Consider the following 22,165-nt stretch of genomic DNA (forward strand, 5'->3'; position numbering starts at 1 on the left):
CCCCATCAATGCAGAGTGATTAGTGCCCCCCTTAATGCAGAGTGATTAGTGCCCCCATTAATGCAGAATGATTAGTGCCCCCCATCAATGCAGAGTGATTAGTGCCCCCATCAATGCAGCGTAATTATTGCCCCAATCAATGCAGAATGATTAGTGCCCCCATCAATGCAGAGGGATTAGTGCCCCCATCAATGCAGAGTGATTAGTGCCACAATCAATGCAGAATGATTAGTGCCCCCCATCAATGCAGAGTGATTAGTGCCCCCCTTAATGCAGAGGGATTAGTGCCCCAATCAATGCAGAATGATTAGTGCCCCCATCAATGCAGAATGATTAGTGCCCCCATCAATGCAGAGTGATTAGTGCCCCCCTTAATGCAGAGTGATTAGTGCCCCCCTTAATGCAGAGTGATTCGTGCCCTCCATCAATGCAGAGTGATTAGTGCCCCAATGAATGCAGAATGATTAGTGCCCCCCATCAATGCAGAGTGATTAGTGCCCCAATCAATGCAGAGTGATTAGTGACCTCATCAATGCAGAGTGATTAGTGCCCTCATCAATGCAGAGTGATTAGCGCCCCCATCAATGCAGAGTGATTAGTGCCCCCTTAATGCAGAGTGATTAGTACCCCCATCAATGCAGAGTGATTAGTGCCCCAATCAATGCAGAGTGATTAGTGCCCCCTTAATGCAGAGTGATTAGTGCCCCCATCAATGCAGAGTGATTAGTGCCCCATCAATGCAGAGTAATTAATGCCCCCTTAATGCAGAGTGATTAGCGCCCCCATCAATGCAGAGTGATTAGCGCACCCATCAATGCAGAGTGATTAGTTCCCCCATCAATGCAGAACGCATCGGGATTAGAGCACCTCCTGATTACACACAAAGCAGGGTTCTTCCACTTACCCGGCGCGGGCGCTCTCATACGAAGTCACGCCTCCTGGACCGACTCCTATGATAGACGTCACCATTGTGCTGTCTATCATAGGTAGGTGGCGTGACTTTGTATGACAGCGGCCGCGCCGGGTAAGCAGAGAAACCGGCTCTGTGTGTAATCAGAAGGCGCTCCCCCTCCCCTTCCCCTCCGGAGGCAGCCCAATGGCAGGGCCGGATCAGATGGCTTCGGGGGCAGCAGGTTCCCCATCCCTGGTCTAGGTCAATATCTAGCAATTGGATATGAAACAATTCCAGTCAAACTCAATGTTCAGGCCTCTGGGCTAGAGAGTATAGAATTCATAAATTCAGTAAGATTCCTGTTTGCCTAACTCAATGACTTTATTGCTTCCCCTCCAGTTTGGTTTGTATTTATCAATCACACACTTGGTGGGGTCTTTATTGTGATGTTTTAAAAAATGTCCGGATATATTGTCTTTAGGGAACCCTTTTTTGATGTTCTGCACATGTTCTTTAATTATTTTCCATATAAGCCTCTTTGTTCTGCCAACATATTGTTTTTGGCACTGACACAGGAGTACATAGACTACTCCTTCAGTTCTACAAGATATAAAATCTTTTAGTGGGTATTGTCTTCCTGTAGTTGTAGATGTAAACTGGTTACATTTTGTTCCATTTTTGTTGGTTTTATGGCAAGCAAAACATCCCCTACAGGGAAAAAAAACCTTTCCCCTGATAGAAAGTAATATTCTGGTTCTTCTGGGGATCTACAACTTTTTTAGCTACAATGTTCCGGAGGATGGGGACTCGTCAATATATAAATTTAGGTTGTTGTGGTATTATTGATTGGAGTTGTCTATCTACTTTAAGAATCGGCCAATATTTGCTGAACAGTTTTTCTATTTGATTATGTTGTACATGATAGTCCAAAATGATTGGTACTTCTGATAAAGATGTTTGTTTTTTTGGGCGGGCTTGTATGAGTGTTTCCCGAGGTATATTAGCTATTTCATGAATCTTTTCTGTTATAAACTCTGTTATGTCCTCTTTTGATAAATATATGGCCTGTCATATTTGCCTGTTCATAGTAATCTGTTGTTGTGGTACAATTTCTGCGTAGTCGAACCAATTGACCTTATGGAATATATATAAGCTAAGGTGCAAAATGGCAACTTTCCGTTGATTTAGAACTATTTCGGTCTACACTTTTGAAAAAGGTTTTAGTTGTAATACACTTATTTTCCAGCTTGATAGCTAAATCAAGGAAATTGATAGTTGGTATTCTTGTTTAAATTTGTCAAAAAATCTATCAAAGTGTTTTTGTTTCCCTCCCAAATGATGATCAAATCATCAATGAAGCGTTTGTATATAATCAAATGTTTTGGGGGGATTTTGTATATTGTGTCTACCTCCCATTGTGCCATAAAAAGATTTGCAACGCTCGATGCATATTTGGCTCCCATGGCTATACCTTTTATTTGTCTATAATAATCAGAATTGCACCAAAAATAATTATGTTGGAGGCCATATTCAAGACATTGCAGCAGGATATGGGGTGATTTTGAAAGAATATGTGCAACAAGGAGGATGGTAAATTACACAAAGTTAAAGTTTTTTTCTTTCTCTATTGTGTTTGCTGAGTTACTGTAAATGACCTTGACATAAGACAGCCGTTTTTCTGAGGCTCTTGGCTGCACCAACTCTGCTAATTGTCAAGGAAGATTAACCACTTCAGCTCCGGAAGGTTTTACCCCCTTAATGACCAGGCCATTTTTTGCGTATGAGTTGCTTAAGCTTAAAATCGTGCGACGCTGTACCCAAATAAACTTGATGTATTTTTTTTTCCACAAATAGAGCTTTCTTATGGTGGTAATTGACCACCTCTGCTTTTTTATTTTTTGCACTATAAACAAAAAAAAAAAATAACCACAATTTTGAAACAAAACAATATTTTTTACTTTCTGCTATAAAACATACCCAATAAATTAAAAAAAAAAAATCAAATTTTTTTTTCATCAATTCAGGCCAATATGTATTCTGCTACATATTTTTGGTAAAGAAAATCCTAATAAGTGTATATTGCTCCTAGGAAGTGCTTTCTAACTTTAGGGGGAGTGGATGCACTAGAAGAAAAGCGAGATCTGTGTTTCACCTTAGCTGAAACACAGGATCTTTCTCTTCCACTGTGAGAGAACGGCAGTCTACCTTGTTTACATAGGCAGACCACTGTTCTGTCATTTTGCCGAACGATTGGGGGGTCCCGACGGCCATCGCACGCACCCCCAACATCTCCTGCACAAAATCACTTACATGTACATGAATTTCCTCAGCCGGGCTGCCCTGCCACAATATATATATATATATATATATGCGGTGAGCGGTCCGGAAGTGATTAATACTGTCAGAGGGGTTGCCTACTCAGTACATAAACCTGTACAGGGTTCTGAAATTAATGTATTATGATTAGTCCATAGAGCAATTTTGCTGTACTGTCATTTGACCCCCATCTCATGTCTGTATATTGCATACATTAGGAATCAGACTATTGCCAATTTGCACATTATCAACTCTCCTAGAATCTGTAAGACCCAAAAAAAAGTTGTTCTTCACTAATTGGCAGACCGGGGTCCGGATCTGGAAACAGTGACAGTCCTAACAGGACTGCCAGATCATCAGTCCCCAGTGTAGCACTCTGTAATATATAGTGCAGAAGTCTGTAATGTACAATTTAGTATACAGATCTCACAAGAGTGAGTACACCCCTCACATATTTGTAAGTATTTTATTCTATCTTTTCATGTGACAACACTGAAGAAATTACACTTTGCTACAATGTGGATGTAGCACCCTCGAAGGTAGGTGCTAGGAAAAGTATATATGTGGCCTCCTCTGCTTATCAGGGGGGCCTGATCATTCAGTTAGGCTGTCATGTGCTTCTAGGTGTGGTCTGTTGAGTCTGGGGAGTCTCCCCACTGTATCCAATGAGGGCCCTTGTTGGACAGCTGAGGAAACCTGGCCAATAGCGCACCTGGGCTTATAGCTGTCTCAGTGGGCAGAGGTTGCTGCAATGCACCCTGGGATCAGATATAAGTCTGAGGGGAGCATGTGACAGGTCGTCTTTGGTGGGAAGCAGAGTCCCAGGAGGAGGGTGACGGCTGTCTCTCCTCCTGTCAGAACAAGCGAGGGTGTCCTTGGCGGTCGGCTTAGAGGACCAGAGTGCTGTGGACCGAGTGGAGCTGCTGGGCAGAAGTTTCCTGAAAAAACAGTGTTGTGAGTACTCGAAACTGCCCAGGGGTCTGCCTGAGAGAGGGGACAACTCCAGAAGGTCAAAGGGATCCAGGAGCCAGCTAGCCAGTAGTAGTGGCTTAGAAAGGGGGTGCCAGCATCTAAGCCCTAAAGATTAGAGAAAGAAAGGGGCGCCAGTGCGGGCCCTGAAGTGTTCAGCAGTGCAGCAGTGTATTCAAGTACACTGCATCAAAATTGGTCTGCATGGCTGTCGTCCCAGAAGGAAGCCTCTTCTAAAGATGATGCACAAGAAAGCCTGCAAACAGTTTGCTGAAGACAAGCAGACTAAGGACATGGATTACTGGAACCATGTCCTGTGGTCTGATGATACCAAGATAAACTTATTTGGTTCAGATGGTGTCAAGAGAGTGTGGTGGCAGCCAGGTGAGGAGTACAAAGACAAGTATGCCTTGCCTACAGTCAAGCATGGTGGTGCGACTATCATGGTCTGGGGCTGCATGAGTGCTGCCGGAAACCATGAATTCCAACATGTACTGTAACATAGTGAAGCAGGGCATGATCCCCTCCCTTCGGAGACTGCCCCTGAGCCACCAGACAGGCCTCAAAAGCTTCAGGCAGATTGAACTTTACTGGAGACTAAAATATAATCATCACACAGATAAAGAGAACAACATTTCTAAATATTGAAAAGCGCTGTGCAAACTATTGGCGCTAAATAAGTCCTGTATAATAATAAACAATCATTTTAGGGTTCCTTTTCATCATATATCCTACTGTGCATATTTTATTTATTTAATTTCATGGAATTCTTCTTTCTAAATTGCATGTTTTTACCTCTTGTAAAACTCTTGTCAAATTCTGATAAGCTTACCTGTATGATGACTGTAGTTGTAGTTTGTAATGTTAGGTATCATGGCATCACATTGCCCTCCCATTTATGCCCTTCAGTGCAGTGACAGCAAGCTGTTTTTTCTGAGCAATGACCTATTTTCTAGGTTGTGTGTGTCTGGCCAGAGGGTATATAAAGCAGATTACTAGGAAGTATTACACTCTTTGTGGAGGGCAGTGCTAAAATAACATCTGTTTGGGTATAAAGCTTCACTGTCACACACAGTTTATCCAAGGAATAGTGCAAATCTAGAGTTAAACAAAACAAAACGAAAAAGTAGACATAACATCAATGTAAATAGCTACAACATCTTTCAGATGGCATAATTCATGTGATATCTGTCACAATATCACAGGTCCTATTGGAATTGGTCTGGGTCAGCTTTCACAAATATAAAGCAAAATAAAACCACATCTTAGCTTGTTCAGATATACACCCTGACCCACTAGAAATGGGCCCCATATCTAACAACTTTCCAAAACATTAGCACAGCCTCTGCTCACTTTTCATAAGTGTCCTGCACTTGGGACTCTTCACACGGGTGGCTGGGGGGTGGTAAAATAGGGGGCTGTTATAGATGGTGTATAAAGGGTTCATCCTTTTCAGGCATCTACAGGTACCTCCTTTTTCATTCTTTTCAAATATCTTCAGGTGCCTCAAATAATGTGTGTAGGTGATCTGAATAAAAACTACTCAATGATGTGAACTGTATATAATTACATTTTTAGATTGTGTTAGACATAAAAAAAATGCTTATAATGAACGTCATTAAAAAAAAAAAAAAAAAAAAAAAGTAAAGATCCCTTTTACAATATTTACTGTAGTTCCCTCCAAAGGAATAAAACTGTCTGTAAAAAAAAAAAAAGATAAATGTCCTGCACAGGATTAAAAGCACTTAAATTGTTTGGTCTGTTAATAGTAGTGCCAGAGCAAACAGCTATAAGTCACTGTAATGTCCTTTTATAACTGTAAAGTGTTACCACAGGTAAAAATAACTTATTGACATTTTCTTTATTTTATAACTGTACTCACTTGACAAATGTGTGTTTATTTTTATTTTTTTAATGAAACCCTGTGGCAACTATGAAGAGGTTTAAAATAGGTCAGTTTTTGGCTCATCTTGGCGCAGTGAAAAAACACCAACCATAAAAGCATTTAACCACTTTACCACTAGAGCATTTTGCTGTCTTACGTCTGGGCCACTTTTTGCGATTCGGCACTGTGCGACTTTAACTGACAATTGCGCGGTCATGCGACGCCGTACCCAAACAAAATTTACGTCCTTTTTTTCCCACAAACAGAGCTTTCTTTTGGTGGTATTTGATCACCTGTGCGATTTTTACTTTTTGCGCTATAAACAAAAAAGAGCGTTTATTTTGAAAAAATAACAATATTTTTAACATTTTTTTATATGAAATTCCCCCCCCAAAAAATGTAAAAAAACAATTTTTTTTAAAATTTTTGGCCAATTTGTTTTCTGCTACCCATGTTTGGTAAAAAAAATCGCAATAAGCGTATTTTGATTGGTTTGCGCAAAAGTTATTGCGTTTACTAACTAAGGGAAAGATTTATGTCATTTTTGGTGTTTTTTTTTTTTAACGAGTAATGGCGGCGATCTGCGATTTTCTTGCTGGACTGCGACATTGCGGCGGACAGATCGGACCCTTGACTGACATTTTTGACACTTTTGGGGGTACCAGTGACATTACTGCAGTAATCAGTGCTATAAATATGCACTGTTACTGTAAAAATGACACTGGCAGGGAAGGGGTTAATTTTATTGGAGAGGGAGGGGTTAATGTATGCCTGGTGCTTACTGACGTGTGTGGGGGGAGGTGACTGTGTGAGACAGGGACAGATCGGATGTCCAGCTATGCTGAACACTCCGATCTGTCACTCCCTGTCACTTAGGAGATCCGCCCGCTCTGTTTACACAGGCGGGCGGATCTCCAAACTGGATTCCCCGACGATCGGGGCAGAGCAGCGGCGATCGCCGCCGCTCCTCCCCTGGCCCGACTCCCGCTGTGAATGAAAACAGCGGGAGCGCGCCTCCGGCGGCGCGCGAGCGCCGCCTACAGGGGAGGAGTCTGGCGACGTAGGTCTACGTCGTCAGACGATAACGAGCCACTTTGCCGCAGTAGTACTACGGTACTCAGCGGTAAAGTGGTTAATAAATCAAGTCTCAAAATACCATTAATATGCACAGAAACAGACTAATGGTGAATTTCAATTATAAGATACTTTCAAAGTAGTAAACTATTTAAACCTAGAATATAATATATTGCAGTTCACATTATCAGAGTTTGATATTTTGTTTTAAATATACAATATTCATAATTAGCAGTAGGGGGTTGTATGCCATTTATTGCATGGCACCATGCTCTAACCACATAGAAGTTGGTGCCAGATAGTCTGTTCCAGAGGGATAATAATCATGTAGCTTGCCAACAGCAGCCATCCAAGTCTAAATCTATCCCAGCTTTGTGAATGCCAGCACATACAGAATACATATGGCAAATCTAACATAAGCTTGTAAATGCAGTTGAATGCAAATGTAAACACCATTAATTTATTTTTGTTTCTTTCTGGAAGCATAGCCATTTAAAATTTGAGTCCAGGATAAAGTTTAAAAATTTAATAAATACAGTTCATAAATGCCTTTTGAGATAAATCATTGCTATCCAGCAATTCTCAAATTATGGCTTGAGAGTACATATGTAGTGATCGGCTTTTAGGCCTCATTCACACGAGCACCCACATGTATGTCAAATTGGGAGCAGCAGCTATGTCCGTGCAGCCGCTGCATTCCATCTGACAAGAATGGGACTGCCTGCACATGGACACATGGAACACTTGTGCATCCTGTGCTGGGAAAACATGGCCCTCACACAGGTGTACACTTTGGTACATTCATGTAAATCAGACCTAACTCGACAGCCTAAAGTCAAAATCCCTTTGTCAGGGATTATATATTATATGTAGGGAGGCCTAGGCTATAAGAAGATTACCAAGACCTAACCCCAGAAAAAATGTGGTGCCAGCAAATGAAAATGAAAGGTTGAAATTTCTCCATGCTTTACTGATTGTCTGTCTGTTTAGCAGCAGTAAAAGACATGGATAATTTGTTTGAACTGCACCTTGAGTAGATCGGGTTGTTTGACACAGAGAGTGCATATTTCTCTCTGTGGAAGACTTCCTGCCCCATTAGTATAGTAAGGAGGGAGAATACAGCAGTCCAGAATTTTTGAGCCATGGGGCACAACCAACATGTGTCAAAATCTCCCCAGTTGTCCACGTCCATGAAAGCAATGAGAAGAACAGCCAAGTACAAAATGAGCGATCCTGGTGGTTTTGAAGTACCGTGTCATAACTTTGTAATTGTTTTTGAGGGCTAGTACATCATGTGAGCAGGATTTCCCTGTAGCCCATGTAGACCAGTTTTTCTTGCCTAAATTCTTCCCTAATCTGTTACTCACAGTTGGGAGTACACCAGAAGCTGAGATGTTGTGGAAGATGACAGCAAGGTATATATAAGTGATTTCATGCCTGGTCAGTGTGAGTCAGTATGGCACCACTGTTCAGAGTTTGTTTTTATCCACGCTGCTGTAAGTAGATTTTAAATAAACCCTGTTTGATTTTCCTGAATGTTGCGCAATGAGCTTCTTTTCTCATTGTTATGTGGAATCATTTGGTATGAAACTGTCCTGGATGAGCCAGTGAGGTGCTTCCCTGCATTGCTATCTTAAAGGACGATTGGAGAAGGGAAAGCTAGGAGAGGTGAAGCTCACTTAGGCGGTTTATGACCTTGATAGGTCTCAGGTCTGAGATTCTGGTAAGAGGCTATGTGTGTTAAAACTGGAAGGGGAGCACTGCGTGTTGATTCACTGAAATTGGAATAAGAGCCACTGTTTAGATCACTACCTAATGGACCTTTTTTTTTTAATCAATTTTTATGTGATTATCACTTTTTCTCATCTTGTGCACTATTTTCTTGCATCCACACTGCATGATTATATTTGTTTTGTGGCGTTTGAAATAATGTTATAATTATGGTTTTATACAATATTTATATACGTTTGTGTATTATACACCTATGGCAGCGCAACACTGTTAAATTTCTATTTGCTATTATTGGTGTGTACAATTCTGTGAGTGCGCAGCTACTTCACCTCACTAAAGCTCAGGTATTTTTATTTTTCAACAATTTATTAATGAATAAGTTAAGCCATAAGTTAGCACTTATAAAAAGCAACCTCCACTATTCACCTACTTTAAACCATAACAATGTTGTCATAAAAGACTCGTCCAGACACCACGACTCGTACACACGAGCTGTTCAAAAATACAAATAGGAGATTCCCAAATAGACTAGATCAGTTGTATACCATCCCAAAAGTCTCCCAGTGGCATCTGCCACAGTAGAATATTTAATCACCCAAATGGATCATATCACAGGCTGGAATCCCAATAGCTTGTACATATATAAAATCTATCAGGTGCTAAAGGGGTGTAACCACATATTAACACTACAAATTCTGCATGAACCCTCTGCACACTGCTATACACCCTTTCCAGCAAACTTTGCAATGAAACACAGGGATTTTTAGTTCACACATGTTGCAATATGTTTAAGCTGGCCAACTGCGTCAACATAATCAATCTTATGACCAGTCCTACTCTGCTTTGCCACTGCAAATGCTATGGTGGACAAAATGCTAACATGGGGCAAAGAAAAGAGGGCAAGTTCACAGCTCTATGTGTAGAATATATCTCCCAACAAGCATCACACACAACACTCTTGCAAAGTCACTGTGTTGATGAGATGGTAATGCATCGGCTTCTCAAGTAGATGTGCTCACCACTCCTCTCATAATGCTCCTGGTCGAGAGAATGGAAATACTGGCTTGATTTAGCGAACCTCATCCAAGGCAACTCCACCACCTCCAATTCCTGGTGTATCACGCTCCACTAGAGCAAAGATAGCTTGATGGCATAATGGGGGAAAAGCTGTGGCCTCCAGATGTGATAACATCATGTTGTCTATGCTTTTCATCTGTCCCCTATTGTAGGCTTCCTCTGGACAAGGCCGGATCTGTACACCAGGCTTAAAAAGCCTCACTGCCAGCAACTACCTGTTGTAAGCGGCAGGGGATTCCTTTACTACCAGACTGGCATCAGTGTTAAAGAAAAATCAAACAGTAAATGTAATAGCCTTACTAGACTTCAGAAGATCATATTTCTCCATAGGAAACCCATTATAAACACTTATATACAATTTAAAGAGCCAAACTTAGACTTTTCAGTGAATTGATGAATCTTTCCTTGCATGGCGGTAATCCCGTAAGGTATTCAGTGACCACACTAAAGGTCAAGGATAACCTGAAAGTTCAACTCTTTAGTCCTCTAGGGGCTAAAGTACCTAATTCTTATATCCACAATTTTTCCTTGAAGAGAAGGACTGTATTACAGTTCCCTCTGCGAGAGGACAAATTCAGAGCATATGTGTCTTTAAAGGACAAGTTTACCTTTTGTAACATGTACCCACTACCCCCCCCCCCCCCCCCGAAAATAGGCAGGTACAGTGCCTTGCGAAAGTATTCGACCCCCTTGAACTTTGCAACCTTTTGCCACATTTCAGGCTTCAAATATAAAGATATAAAACTATAATTTTTTTTGAAGAATCAACAACAAGTGGGACACAATCATGAAATGGAACTAAATTTATTGGATATTTCAAAATTTTTTAACAAATAAAAAACTGAAAAATTGGGCATGCAAAATTATTCAGCCCCCTTAAGTTAGCACCACCTTTTGTTGCGATTACAGCTGTAAGTCACTTGGGGTATGTCTCTATCAGTTTTGCACATCGAGAGACTGAAATTTTGGCCCATTCCTCCTTGCAAAACAGCTCGAGCTCAGTGAGGTTGGATGGAGAGCATTTGTGAACAGCAGTTTTCAGTTCTTTCCACAGATTCTCGATTGGATTCAGGTCTGGACTTTGACTTGGCCATTCTAACACCTGGATATGTTTATTTGTGAACCATTCCATTGTAGATTTTGCTTTATGTTTTGGATCATTGTCTTGTTGGAAGACAAATCTCCGTCCCAGTCTCAGGTCTTTTGCAGACTCCATTAGGTTTTCTTCCAGAATGGTCCTGTATTTGGCTCCATCCATCTTCCCATCAATTTTAACCATCTTCCCTGTCCCTGCTGAAGAAAAGCAGGCCCAAACCATGATGCTGCCACCACCATGTTTGACAGTGGGGATGGTGTGTTCAGGGTGATGAGCTGTGTTGCTTTTACGCCAAACATAACGTTTTGCATTGTTGCCAAAAAGTTCGATTTTGGTTTCATCTGACCAGAGCACCTTCTTCCACATGTTTGGTGTGTCTCCCAGGTGGCTTATGGAAAACTTTAAACAACACTTTTTATGGATATCTTTAAGAAATGGCTTTCTTCTTGCCACTCTTCTATAAAGGCCAGATTTGTGCAGTATACGGCTGATTATTGTCCTATGGACAGAGTCTCCCACCTCAGCTGTAGATCTCTGCAGTTCACCCAGAGTGATCATGGGCCTCTTGGCTGCATCTCTGATCAGTCTTCCCCTTGTATGAGCTGAAAGTTTAGAGGGACGGCCAGGTCTTCGTAGATTTGAAGTGGTCTGATACTCCTTCCATTTCAATATTATCGCTTGAACAGTGCTCCTTGGGATGTTTAAAGCTTGGGAAATCTTTTTGTTTCCAAATCCGGCTTTAAACTTCTCCACAACAGTATCTCGGACCTGCCTGGTGTGTTCCTTGTTCTTCATGATGCTCTCTGCACTTTAAACGGACCTTTGAGACTATCACAGTGCAGGTGCATTTATACGGAGACTTGATTACACACAGGTGTATTCTATTTATCATCATTAGTCATTTAGGTCAACATTGGATCATTCAGAGATCCTCACGGAACTTCTGGAGAGAGTTTGCTGCACTGAAAGTAAAGGGGCTGAATAATTTTGCACGCCCAATTTTTCAGTTTTTTATTTGTTAACAAAGTTTGAAATATCCAATAAATCTCGTTCCACTTCATGATTGTGTCCTACTTGTTGTTGATTCTTCACAAAAAATTACAGTTTTATATCTTTATGTTTGAAGCCTGAAATGAAAAGGTTGCAAAGTTCAAGGGGGCCGAATACTTTCGCAAGGCACTGTATCTTCTCCGGTGGCTGACATCACTGTTTGAAAATACCGTGGCTGTGTGGGGCTCCACCTACCTGGCCACGTCATTCATTCACAGTCCTCTGTTAATGGGATGCTACAAGTCCTGACAGCCTTTGCAGCTGTCAACGTGTAGTTTCAATGAACTAACTTGCTCTCTGGTACCTTATTCATTCTTCCTGTCAGTGTGTTTCTGTCTGCCCATACGAGGTAAGAGCAGACAGATTGTATTGGATCTTCATGTATGCTTGATGCGCAAATAACTCCATTGGAGTGCGCTCAGCAGTACCCAGTAATACAGACACACAGGCTGTTATCACATTGGAGGCTCGATAGAATGTCCTGCCTAAAGCATTGAGCCCCGTTTATTTATTGGACAACACAGGGATAACAGCAGGAAGTGATGGCTATACAACATCAGCCAATCCGTTCAAAATGTTCAGTCATATGACTTAAGTTACTCACATAGAATTAGCCAATGACATACCTGTATATACATTCAAATATACAATAGAAAGTGGGAGTACATGATCGTGAAGGTGCAGAACAGCATGCACGGCTTTCCGCCGTTGGTGCATGGAAATCCGCGCACCGCAGTTAACAATGAAACCTATGTGTCGCGGAATTCGCGCCTAACACTACACAATGGAACCAGGGTGTAGAACCACGATTGCTGCTCTGATCAAACTTGTGCATGCACTCCCGCCACTTCTACTAGCGTCAATCACACTCTGCAAAGCTCAGAGAACAATGCCTAATACGATTATACTACTGTTCCCATAGATGTGAGGCTATCTGCAGGGAAAGAGCCATGCTGTTTCCACTATGGTGATCAGGCACAGTAGAAAGACATGAGCGGGTATCCCTTCATAAAGGCAGATAGATATCAAAATGATTTTGACTTCACAGAGCAAACATATCCCTGCCGAGAAGGGGGGAAAAATTGGTGCCTCAAACCAAAAAGGTGGGACTTTTACGGGAAAGTAATTTGTACACAGCTTTATATAAAAAATCTATTTATTTGTTGATAAATATTAAAACATATGTTTCAAATTATTTTCAGATTTTGTAAACTGAAAATGATATTCTTTTATCCAGTGCATAAGTGTTTGGGTTATTTGGGTTATATCATTTTCAGTTTACAAAATCTGGAAATAATTTGAATTGGAATAATCAACAAATAAATGGATTTTTTATATAAAGCTGTGTACAAATTACTTGCCCGTAAAAGTCCCACTTTTGAGGCACCAATTTTTCCCCCCTTCTAGACATACAGGGACAGAGGCAAACAATACTACTTCGCTTTATAGGAGACCAAACAACCCCCCTCAACATATCCCTGCCGAGCAAACAATTATACAGGGGCCTCCGCTGGTGGTCATATCCTTGCTGCTTGATCCTTGAACTCCGCACCGCAATACACATAGATCTCTACCGGCAAACAGACCCGCGAATAGCGCATGGAGTGTTTGCCGGCGATGTCTACACATCTAAAGGAAGGTTTTCACTGCCAGTAGTCTTTCCCCAATGCGAGTTCGCCCGTACACGCTCTAATGAGCGTATTGCAAGCAAACCGACAACAGGAGCCATAATGACAAGCTAGATAAAACACATCCTGAAAAATGGCCAGACTAGTTCTAAAAAAATTTCCACAACAAGATACTCTGAGAAGTCTGCAGGAGTCCTGCATGGCACCTGTGATCAGCTGATCACAGGTGCAATGCTTTCCAGGCTCCAAGTAAAAAAAAAATTAAATGCACTTTTTTTTTATCTGCAAAAAGGTTTGCATTTATTATTATTTTTGGTTTAATCTTAAGTTTATTGGAAAACCATTTTTTTTAGTATACAGTACACATACAATTGTGATACAGAAGTGAGATACACCAATCAGGAAAAAAAAACAACAATTCTAAAAATAAGAAACATTGCAGTATAAAATTGTATATAAAATTCTACATAAAACACCCCACATGAACCATTACACATGTATTATGGAGAATAGGGCTAATACTAGTAAGTAGGATGGACAAGTACCGAAGCATACCTATTACATAAGCTACTGTGCCAAACCGCACTCAGTGCTAGTCTTGAGAAAGAAGTTGACACATCACAGCCTCCCAATACTGTCAAAAGTTATAGTACCTTGGTCTTTAGCATCAATCTTCAAATTCAGAAAGGGTGTAAGTGACACAACATAAAAGGGGGAAAGAAGAAAAAATAACATAAACAACACAACCTTGGGCCAAATTCAGGTCCTACAGTTGTCCTGCAAGAAGATTTCGCTTTTCTGATGACTTCCAGAACAACTTTCAAGAGAGCCATGTTGGTTGACATATATTCATATGTTTTCAATTTACGTGCCAAAAGAGACTCCATCCTCTCAATATAATCCATCTCTACAACACACTCGATTAGAGGGGGAGCATGTGCCGTTCGCCAGTGGCATGGTATAACCAATCTCGCTGCTGTCAGCCAATGTCTGGGACCTTTTTTGATGCATTTAAACGTACCATGTAAAATAGATAACAAAGTGATTTGTGGTGTATTTTGTCAACGGTCGCCCTAGTAACAGTAGTGTAAAGCGGCAAGAATAAATCCAAAAAATCATGAATAGATGGGCATTCACACCAAATATGCAAAAGGGAGCCCTTTACAGAATGGCAGCGCCAACATGTACCTGAGGCAATTTGGGTTTATCCGGTGAAGCAGCTTCGTACATTGATACCAATGGGAGAGAAATTTAAAATTTGTCTCCTGTGTCTTAGTCGCCAGTGACACAGTGGGTAAAGGTAAATGATTTTACCCACTCCTCTGTTGTAATTTGTACCTTCAAATCTACTGCCCATCTGACTGTATATTCCGGCAAATCTGGATGAAGTTTCATAACGAGTAGCTTATATACCACAATTTTTTTTAAAAAGGTCAACTAATCTTTTACCCCTAGTCCACCTAACCTCCCGCCATGCATGGAGGCAAAATGCTGTGCCAATGGGCAATTTGTCATCACAATTTTTTTGCTACCTATGTGTTGACCATTGTGTTAACCTATATGAACCTACAGTGGATATAAAAAGTCTACACACCCCTGTTTAAATGTCAGGTTTCTGTGATGTAAAAAAATGAGACAAAGGTAAAGCATTACAGAACTTTTTTCACCTTTAAGATACTCAGAGAGTTCTTTGCCATGAGGTGCCATATTGAACTTCCAGTGACCAGTATGAGAGAGTGAGAGCGATAAAACCACATTTAACACACCTGCTCCCCATTCACACCTGAGACCTTGTAACACTAATGAGTCACATGACACTGGAGAGGGAAAATGGCTAGTTGGGCCCAATTTGAACATTTTAACTTAGGGGGTGTACTCACTTTTGTTGCCAGCTGTTTAGACATTAATGGCTGTGTGTTGAGTTATTTTGAGGGGACTGCAAATTTACAGTTATACAAGCTGTACATTCACTATTTTACATTGTAGCAAAGTGTCATTTCTTCAGTGTTGTCACAGGAAAAGATATAATAAAATATTTACAAAAATGTGAGGGGTGTACTCACTTTTGTGAGATACTGTATATCGTATGTGTAGTGTTTTAATTAATAGGTTGCCTAATATGCAGGACAGCTTGTTCTGTTGAAAAACAGACTAACTAGCTGGATCGCCATGTGAAAATAAAGGAAGAAAGCCTAAAACAATAAAACTAATGTAGCCATCACATCTAAGAACTGGTAAGCTGCAATGCAATAAATGTTTTCTTTGGGGTTAAGAACTGCTTTAAGCACACTTACTATGGTTTTTAAAGGATCAAAAGTATACAGCTTTTTTTTCCCAAGAGAATCCATAACAGCTTTTGAATATCTTTCCAGTGATTTCATGTTTCGGATTTTTGAGGGGGGACTGCCTTGGCGCAGGGGTGTCAAACTCAACTTCACCTGAGGGCCACATCAGCATTATGATTGCCCTCAAAGGGCCGGTTGTATCTGTAATACTATATGTCCAGAGTATCCCACCCACCTTACATCAGATGTCAAGAGTCCCCCCCTACCCTCCCTTACATCAAAGTGCACCCCCTTACCTTGTGTTGCTGCTGGACAGAAGCTGGGGACAGAGCTGGGAAGCAGATAATGCAGGGTCTGGAGGAGGCCCAAAGGAGGGCTGGAGTTCTACTGCAGCTTTAGGTGAGGTGGGAGGGCCACATGAAAAGGCCTGGAGGGCCGGATTCGGCCTGCGGGCCTTGTGTTTGACACATGTGGCCTAGGGGGTATACAAGTTAAAAAAGTTAGGAACCACTGATCTAGAGAGACAGAACAGCCATGGCAATCTGCTTATTTGGCTTGACATGTCTGGATAAACCTGACCATACATGCATAGATCTCTCCATCCATATTAAACAGAATGGATTGACAAATCTCCCTTTGTGGTGTCTGTGGCTGTCAACTTGAACAGTGGTTACATCTGATTGGATGCAGTCATTGTTCTGTAGCCAATTTTCCATCTGGCTCCTTCAACAAAAGTTGTTTGAATCATCACCTTTTGTCGTGTTAGGTGGTGTTAACAGTGACATCCACTGTTCACATTTTTGTTGATTCAGCAGGAATCTGACAAAATTTGAGCCATATATAACGACCTTTAAATTTCAGAATGAAAAGACACAGGTCACTGGGATAAGTCATTCAGTTATGTGTGTAAATTGCAGCTTGAACATTGGAGCTCCCTAAATAACTGTGTTATCTGTGACTGCTAAGTAGTCTCTGGAAGACATGGAATATTCATATCTTAATCGTCCAGTACAGGAGGGCACAGGTAACATATTCATACACCATGGGTCATAGGTATGTACCTTCAGATAAATAAACACTAGTAAACTTTTGAATACAAACCCTACTGGAGCACCTCCCCCACTTTGTGAGTCCTCAGTTTTTTTGCTAGTGACTAAGGATGATGGGCCTCTTCTCGTTTACAGAGAAATTTGCTTCACTAGTTTATTATTTTTCTTTGTTTTCTTAAAATCCTTTGGTCTGTAGCCTCTGTAGTCCAACTGTGTAAGGCAGCATCCTAGTCTTGTATTCATACTTTCTCAATGTTTTACCAGGTGGACTGTTGGCTGCAAGGTGCTTTCAGTGGCACTCTGAACTTGGGTCCTTTGACCCCCTGCTGTTTTTTTTTTTTGGGCTTGTTGGCACAGTTTTATTTATCTATTTGTTGCCCACTCTTCATATTCATTGTGTGGCAACATCCATTGGTATATGTTGCCTGTGTCCTGTACTGTATGATTAAGATAAAATGAGTTATAATTTGCCTGTAAATTCCATATCTTGGAGTACAATACAAGACACAGGCCAACCTCCCTTCCTTTCCTTGGTTTACTCTACATTGTTTGCTACAAAACTGAGGATTCATAGAGTAGGGTAAAGTTATAGGGGAGGTGTGTTCTCAAAAACTTGCCAGTGTCTAATCACCTGAAGATATGTGCTTATAACCCAAGCACATTATTATTTACAGGTAAGTCAAAAGTCCTTTCCTGACAATAATGAAGAAAATGACAGTACATATTCCTGTTTTTATCAAAGGGTTTTTATTGGGTGAGCTTTAAATTGAAGGATAAAGTAGAATGGAAAGGCATTGAGGCATAAACAAAGGCGTTTAAGGATGTTTGTGAAAAATAATTGGTGCCCTAAACTTAATAAAATTATACTATTCACAATAGTGCAAATGTAATTAAGACATATGTGAAGAAAAAGTCCAAAATCCATGTGTAATAACGTGAAAAAATGAACTGATAAACTTTTGTGACTTGAATGATGATATGAATGTTGTTAACTCAATTCAATAATTGTGATATCCATGTGAGACGATCCTCACCACCGACAGGTTAATCTTCTTACCAGATAAAACGTATATATGGCGTGAGTATTAAACATATAAAAATGTCAACTCGATTCCCATGCACCTTCACCCGGCGTGTATGCACATTGCAAGCCGCTTACCGGATGTCAGATAAATAATAGCATAGGGAATAAAGTTCTCCTCACTCCAGAATATAGCTGTCAGCTGATACAACGATCCCAAGATTGATGGTATCCTGTCTCCTTATGGCTCCGCAATTAGCACATGTAGAAAGATTCAAATGGACCAACAATAGTGCATTACCCCCAGTTTATTTTGTATAATACAGGCAGTTACACTTACATGTATCCATAGGAATACGGGCATGTAGCAAAATTGAGTCTTGAGCAATCCCGCGTCCAGCTGCAGTACGGACACACGGGATGACGTGAGTGACGGCGCGACACGCCTCCGCTCTGACGTGCTTCCTCTGACGAGACTTCCACCGAGATAGGAGGGACATGCACGCCGTCACACTCATCAATAAATACCTTCTAAATTGGATGAGTCCTTCTGGTGTCCGCAGAGAAGTGTTTAGACCGACATAAAACTGGTGGGATTTATTTAAACTATATATTTAAAACGGTTAAAACCTTTATTGGTGAACATAAGTTAATATAAAAGCTATATATAAATAACCATTACTAAATTGATGTTAATATAAAAACTATATATAAGTAACCATTACTAAATTAATGTATTATATGTAATCAAAGTCGGGACACCGGAAGTAACATTCCCATGTGTTTACCTATGGGGAAATTCCACAGATTCCACATAAACATATTAATTTCCACTAACCAAACAATTAGTAAAATTTATATATCTAAAATACATGATTTATGTGTGTTACTTATTATATATTAAGATATATTAAGACTATATTAACAATATTTTAAAATATTATCAAATAAAATTGGAATAAAATTTAATAAAAATTAATTAAAATTCATTAAAATCGATTTACTTTTACGAACCTTAGATGAAGTTATTATTTTGGAATTAAGGAATAGAAATACTTTAGCTGTTATTTATATGGGCATTAATGTCCCATTCCACGTTTAACCCCAGAGGTCGATAACATCTTAGCTCATATATCCAAAAGGTTTCCCTTCTGGATATTGACCTCTTAAGGTTACTTCCCCTGCAGTGGGGCACATATTTTTCGATGACTGTGATCTGCAAGTTTTTTGGGGTTCTTGTTGTGACATTTACCATAATGTAGAGAAACACTATGTCCTATAAAGCCCGTCCGTATATTTGTCAAATGTTCCCCTATGCGGATACTGGCTGTACGAATAGTACGCCCCATGTGCTGTAAGCCGCATTCGCATTGTAGGAGGTAAACCACTCCTTTAGTATGACATGAAATGAACTCCTTTATTTGGTATTCCTTTCCTGTACTTTTCGAACTAAATTTAGAAGTTCCTTTAGTTTTGGCTACTTTGCAAATCTTGCAATTTTTGCAAGGAAAATACCCTTTCATGTCTGGGAAATTTTCGGGGTGACAGGTCTTTGTATCGGATTTGAAGCTATAATATCTTTGAGGTTCCGTGTTTTTCTATAGATCATATTGGGTTTTTCAGGAAGATGGGGTCCTAGGATTTTATCTCCCTGAAGTATACTCCAATATTTTCGAAATGTGTGATTAAGCCACCTATAATTGTTTGAAAATTGTGTGACAAAGGCAAATTCGAACTTGGATCTACTATTAGTAGGTATATCAGGATCTTTCAAAGTTATTAGTTTTTCCTGCGAAAGTAGTACTTGTTTTATCTCGTCATCCAAGACTGTAATTTAATATCCTTTTTCAAGAAATCTTTCTTTCATTATTGAGGCTTTTTCTTGAAAATCAGAGTCTTGTGTACAATTACGTCTTATTCTTTTAAATTGGCTTTTGGGGACCGATTTTAACCAATTCGGGTGGTGGCAGCTATCCATTGTGATAAAACCATTACGGTCTGTGGGTTTGAAATATGATTTTGTGATGAAACCAGAGCCCTTCCTGGAAATGACCAAATCTAAAAAATTGACCGATCTGAGGCTTGACTCATAAGTTAGTCTAATTCCCCAATCATTGCAATTTAGTCTTTCCATGAAGTTCTTCAATGATGTCTCCCTGCCTTTCCACACTAATAGCGTGTCATCAATGTAGCGCCTCCAGAAAAGTAGTTCTTTAGCTCTATTTGAAAAAATATTCCAGTCCTCCCACAAGGCCATGAACAAGTTTGCCAAACTGGGGGCAAACTTAGCCCCCATGGCAAAGCCTGTACGTTGGAGATAAAATGTACAGTCGTAATAGAAATAGTTATGCTCCATTCCGAATTTCAAAAGATCCAGAATGAACTCTTTTTGTTTCAACGGCATTTTATAGTTAGTATCCAGGAATGTGCTTACAGCCTCATATCCCATATCATGTGGGATTATTATGTACAAGGACTCCACATCGGCGGTGACCAATAACACATTTCCATCTACTTTCATTTGTGTCATTTCTTGTATACATTGAATGGTATCTTTCAGATACGCAGGGGTATCTTGTACCAAGGGCTTTAAGAAATAATCTATATACCTTCCGATTCTAGATGTAATAGAATCAATCCCACTTAAGGATGTTTGCCATTTACACATTGCACAAACCTTGATGTGTGTGTTTCATGTTAAAGCTACTGTTTTAATTTTAGTGGAAATAAAATGTTTCAAATATTTCTAGTCAAAGTGTATAAACATTTGAACTATATAGTAATTGTTTATCCTTGGTTTTATTTTTTTGTTTTTTTACATATGGTTTCTTTTTATTCATTTTTTTTTCTTTTTGCACTTAGATGGATCTTGGAATGTAGATTCCCCAAAGCTGATTAAATTGGGAGTTTTACCTGTTCGAAGTTTATTGGTAATGGAAGGAACTATTTGGGCTGCCTCTGGAGGACAAATATTCATAATTGGCAGAGAAACATATAATATTGAAGTAGGTATAGACTTGGAGGCAATGCATAACAAAATTAAATGAACAAGGCTAAGATACATAGTATTATATTATAATATAATATATTATTTTCACCATGTAATAGAATGTGGTTTGCTAATGATGCTAAATATAGCCATTTAACTTCAGAGTAGTTTATTTCAACTACTGCAGTTCATATAGAACGTTAGAGTGTTTGGAATGTTTCTCCAGGCAAAAATGTAATTGGGTTTATAGATCTATTCGTTATATGCTACATTACATGGATAATCTCTAGAGCAGAGATTACAACCAGGCATAGAATGGAAGTGTTCGATTTAATCAAAGCAATACAAATTAGTTTAATACAGTCTCCCAGATTTTTGAAATGAATGAGATTTGTTTCTGATAGCATTATCAGTCGAGTTGTTCATCCAGTGGCAAAGGGGATGCCATTTCTATATAGGAAAGTGCTGTGTGCTTATGTCATAATATCACTTAATGCTGTCTCCATGTTCTGAAGTTTTGAATTTGGGATTAGTAAAACAGGGAATTAGGGTAAACACATCTGTCTTGCTTTAACATTACTAATTTCAAACATCATCTAATTTAAAAAAAAACTTTCTCAGTCAGTCTTCTTGTATGATACCTTTGTTTTGATTGTCTTTTCTTTAACACAATATTACTGGCTATACACACAATGTTACTGGCTATACACAATTTTACCTAATAGAATTTTGTCTTTTTACCACCATTACAGTAGTTTTTTTTTTTGCTGGCAGAATAGAAATATGGGAGCACCTTGTTCTACCACTTAAGCCTGATACACACAGGCCAAATAGCAGCTGGCTCAACAGAAACCGTCCGACATTCGGCCCATGCGTACACAAGCCTGTCCAACAGAAGCCAGTCGAATGGACATGCTGCAAATCCAGCATCTGATCGGTGTCCAATCAGCATTGGCAGCAAATGATTGTGAGGGCTAATCAGTGTGTTCTGGGGGGGGAGGGGGCAGTGGCAGTCTCCCTTTTAGAACACAATAGCTCAGCAGGGAGCTCCTCAGTTTCATTTCATTCAGCCCTTTGGGTTAAATGAGAAAAAAAAAAAACTG

The 22,165-nt window shown here is 39.9% G+C and overlaps 1 protein-coding gene across 1 annotated transcript in view; it reads left to right on the top strand.

The window, feature by feature from the left end:
- The window catches only part of ARHGEF10 (Rho guanine nucleotide exchange factor 10), a 245,754-nt gene that overhangs the window by 175,527 nt on the left and 48,062 nt on the right, over positions 1 to 22,165 (top strand). The window contains exon 26 of the mRNA XM_082249546.1: positions 20,936 to 21,078. Within this exon, the coding sequence (XP_082105672.1) occupies positions 20,936 to 21,078 (143 nt within the window). The remainder of the gene's footprint in view (positions 1 to 20,935; positions 21,079 to 22,165) is intronic.

The sequence above is a fragment of the Pelophylax lessonae genome (assembly GCF_965119305.1).
Source record: "Pelophylax lessonae genome assembly, chromosome: 3".
In the NCBI taxonomy this organism is placed as follows: Eukaryota; Metazoa; Chordata; class Amphibia; order Anura; family Ranidae; genus Pelophylax; species Pelophylax lessonae.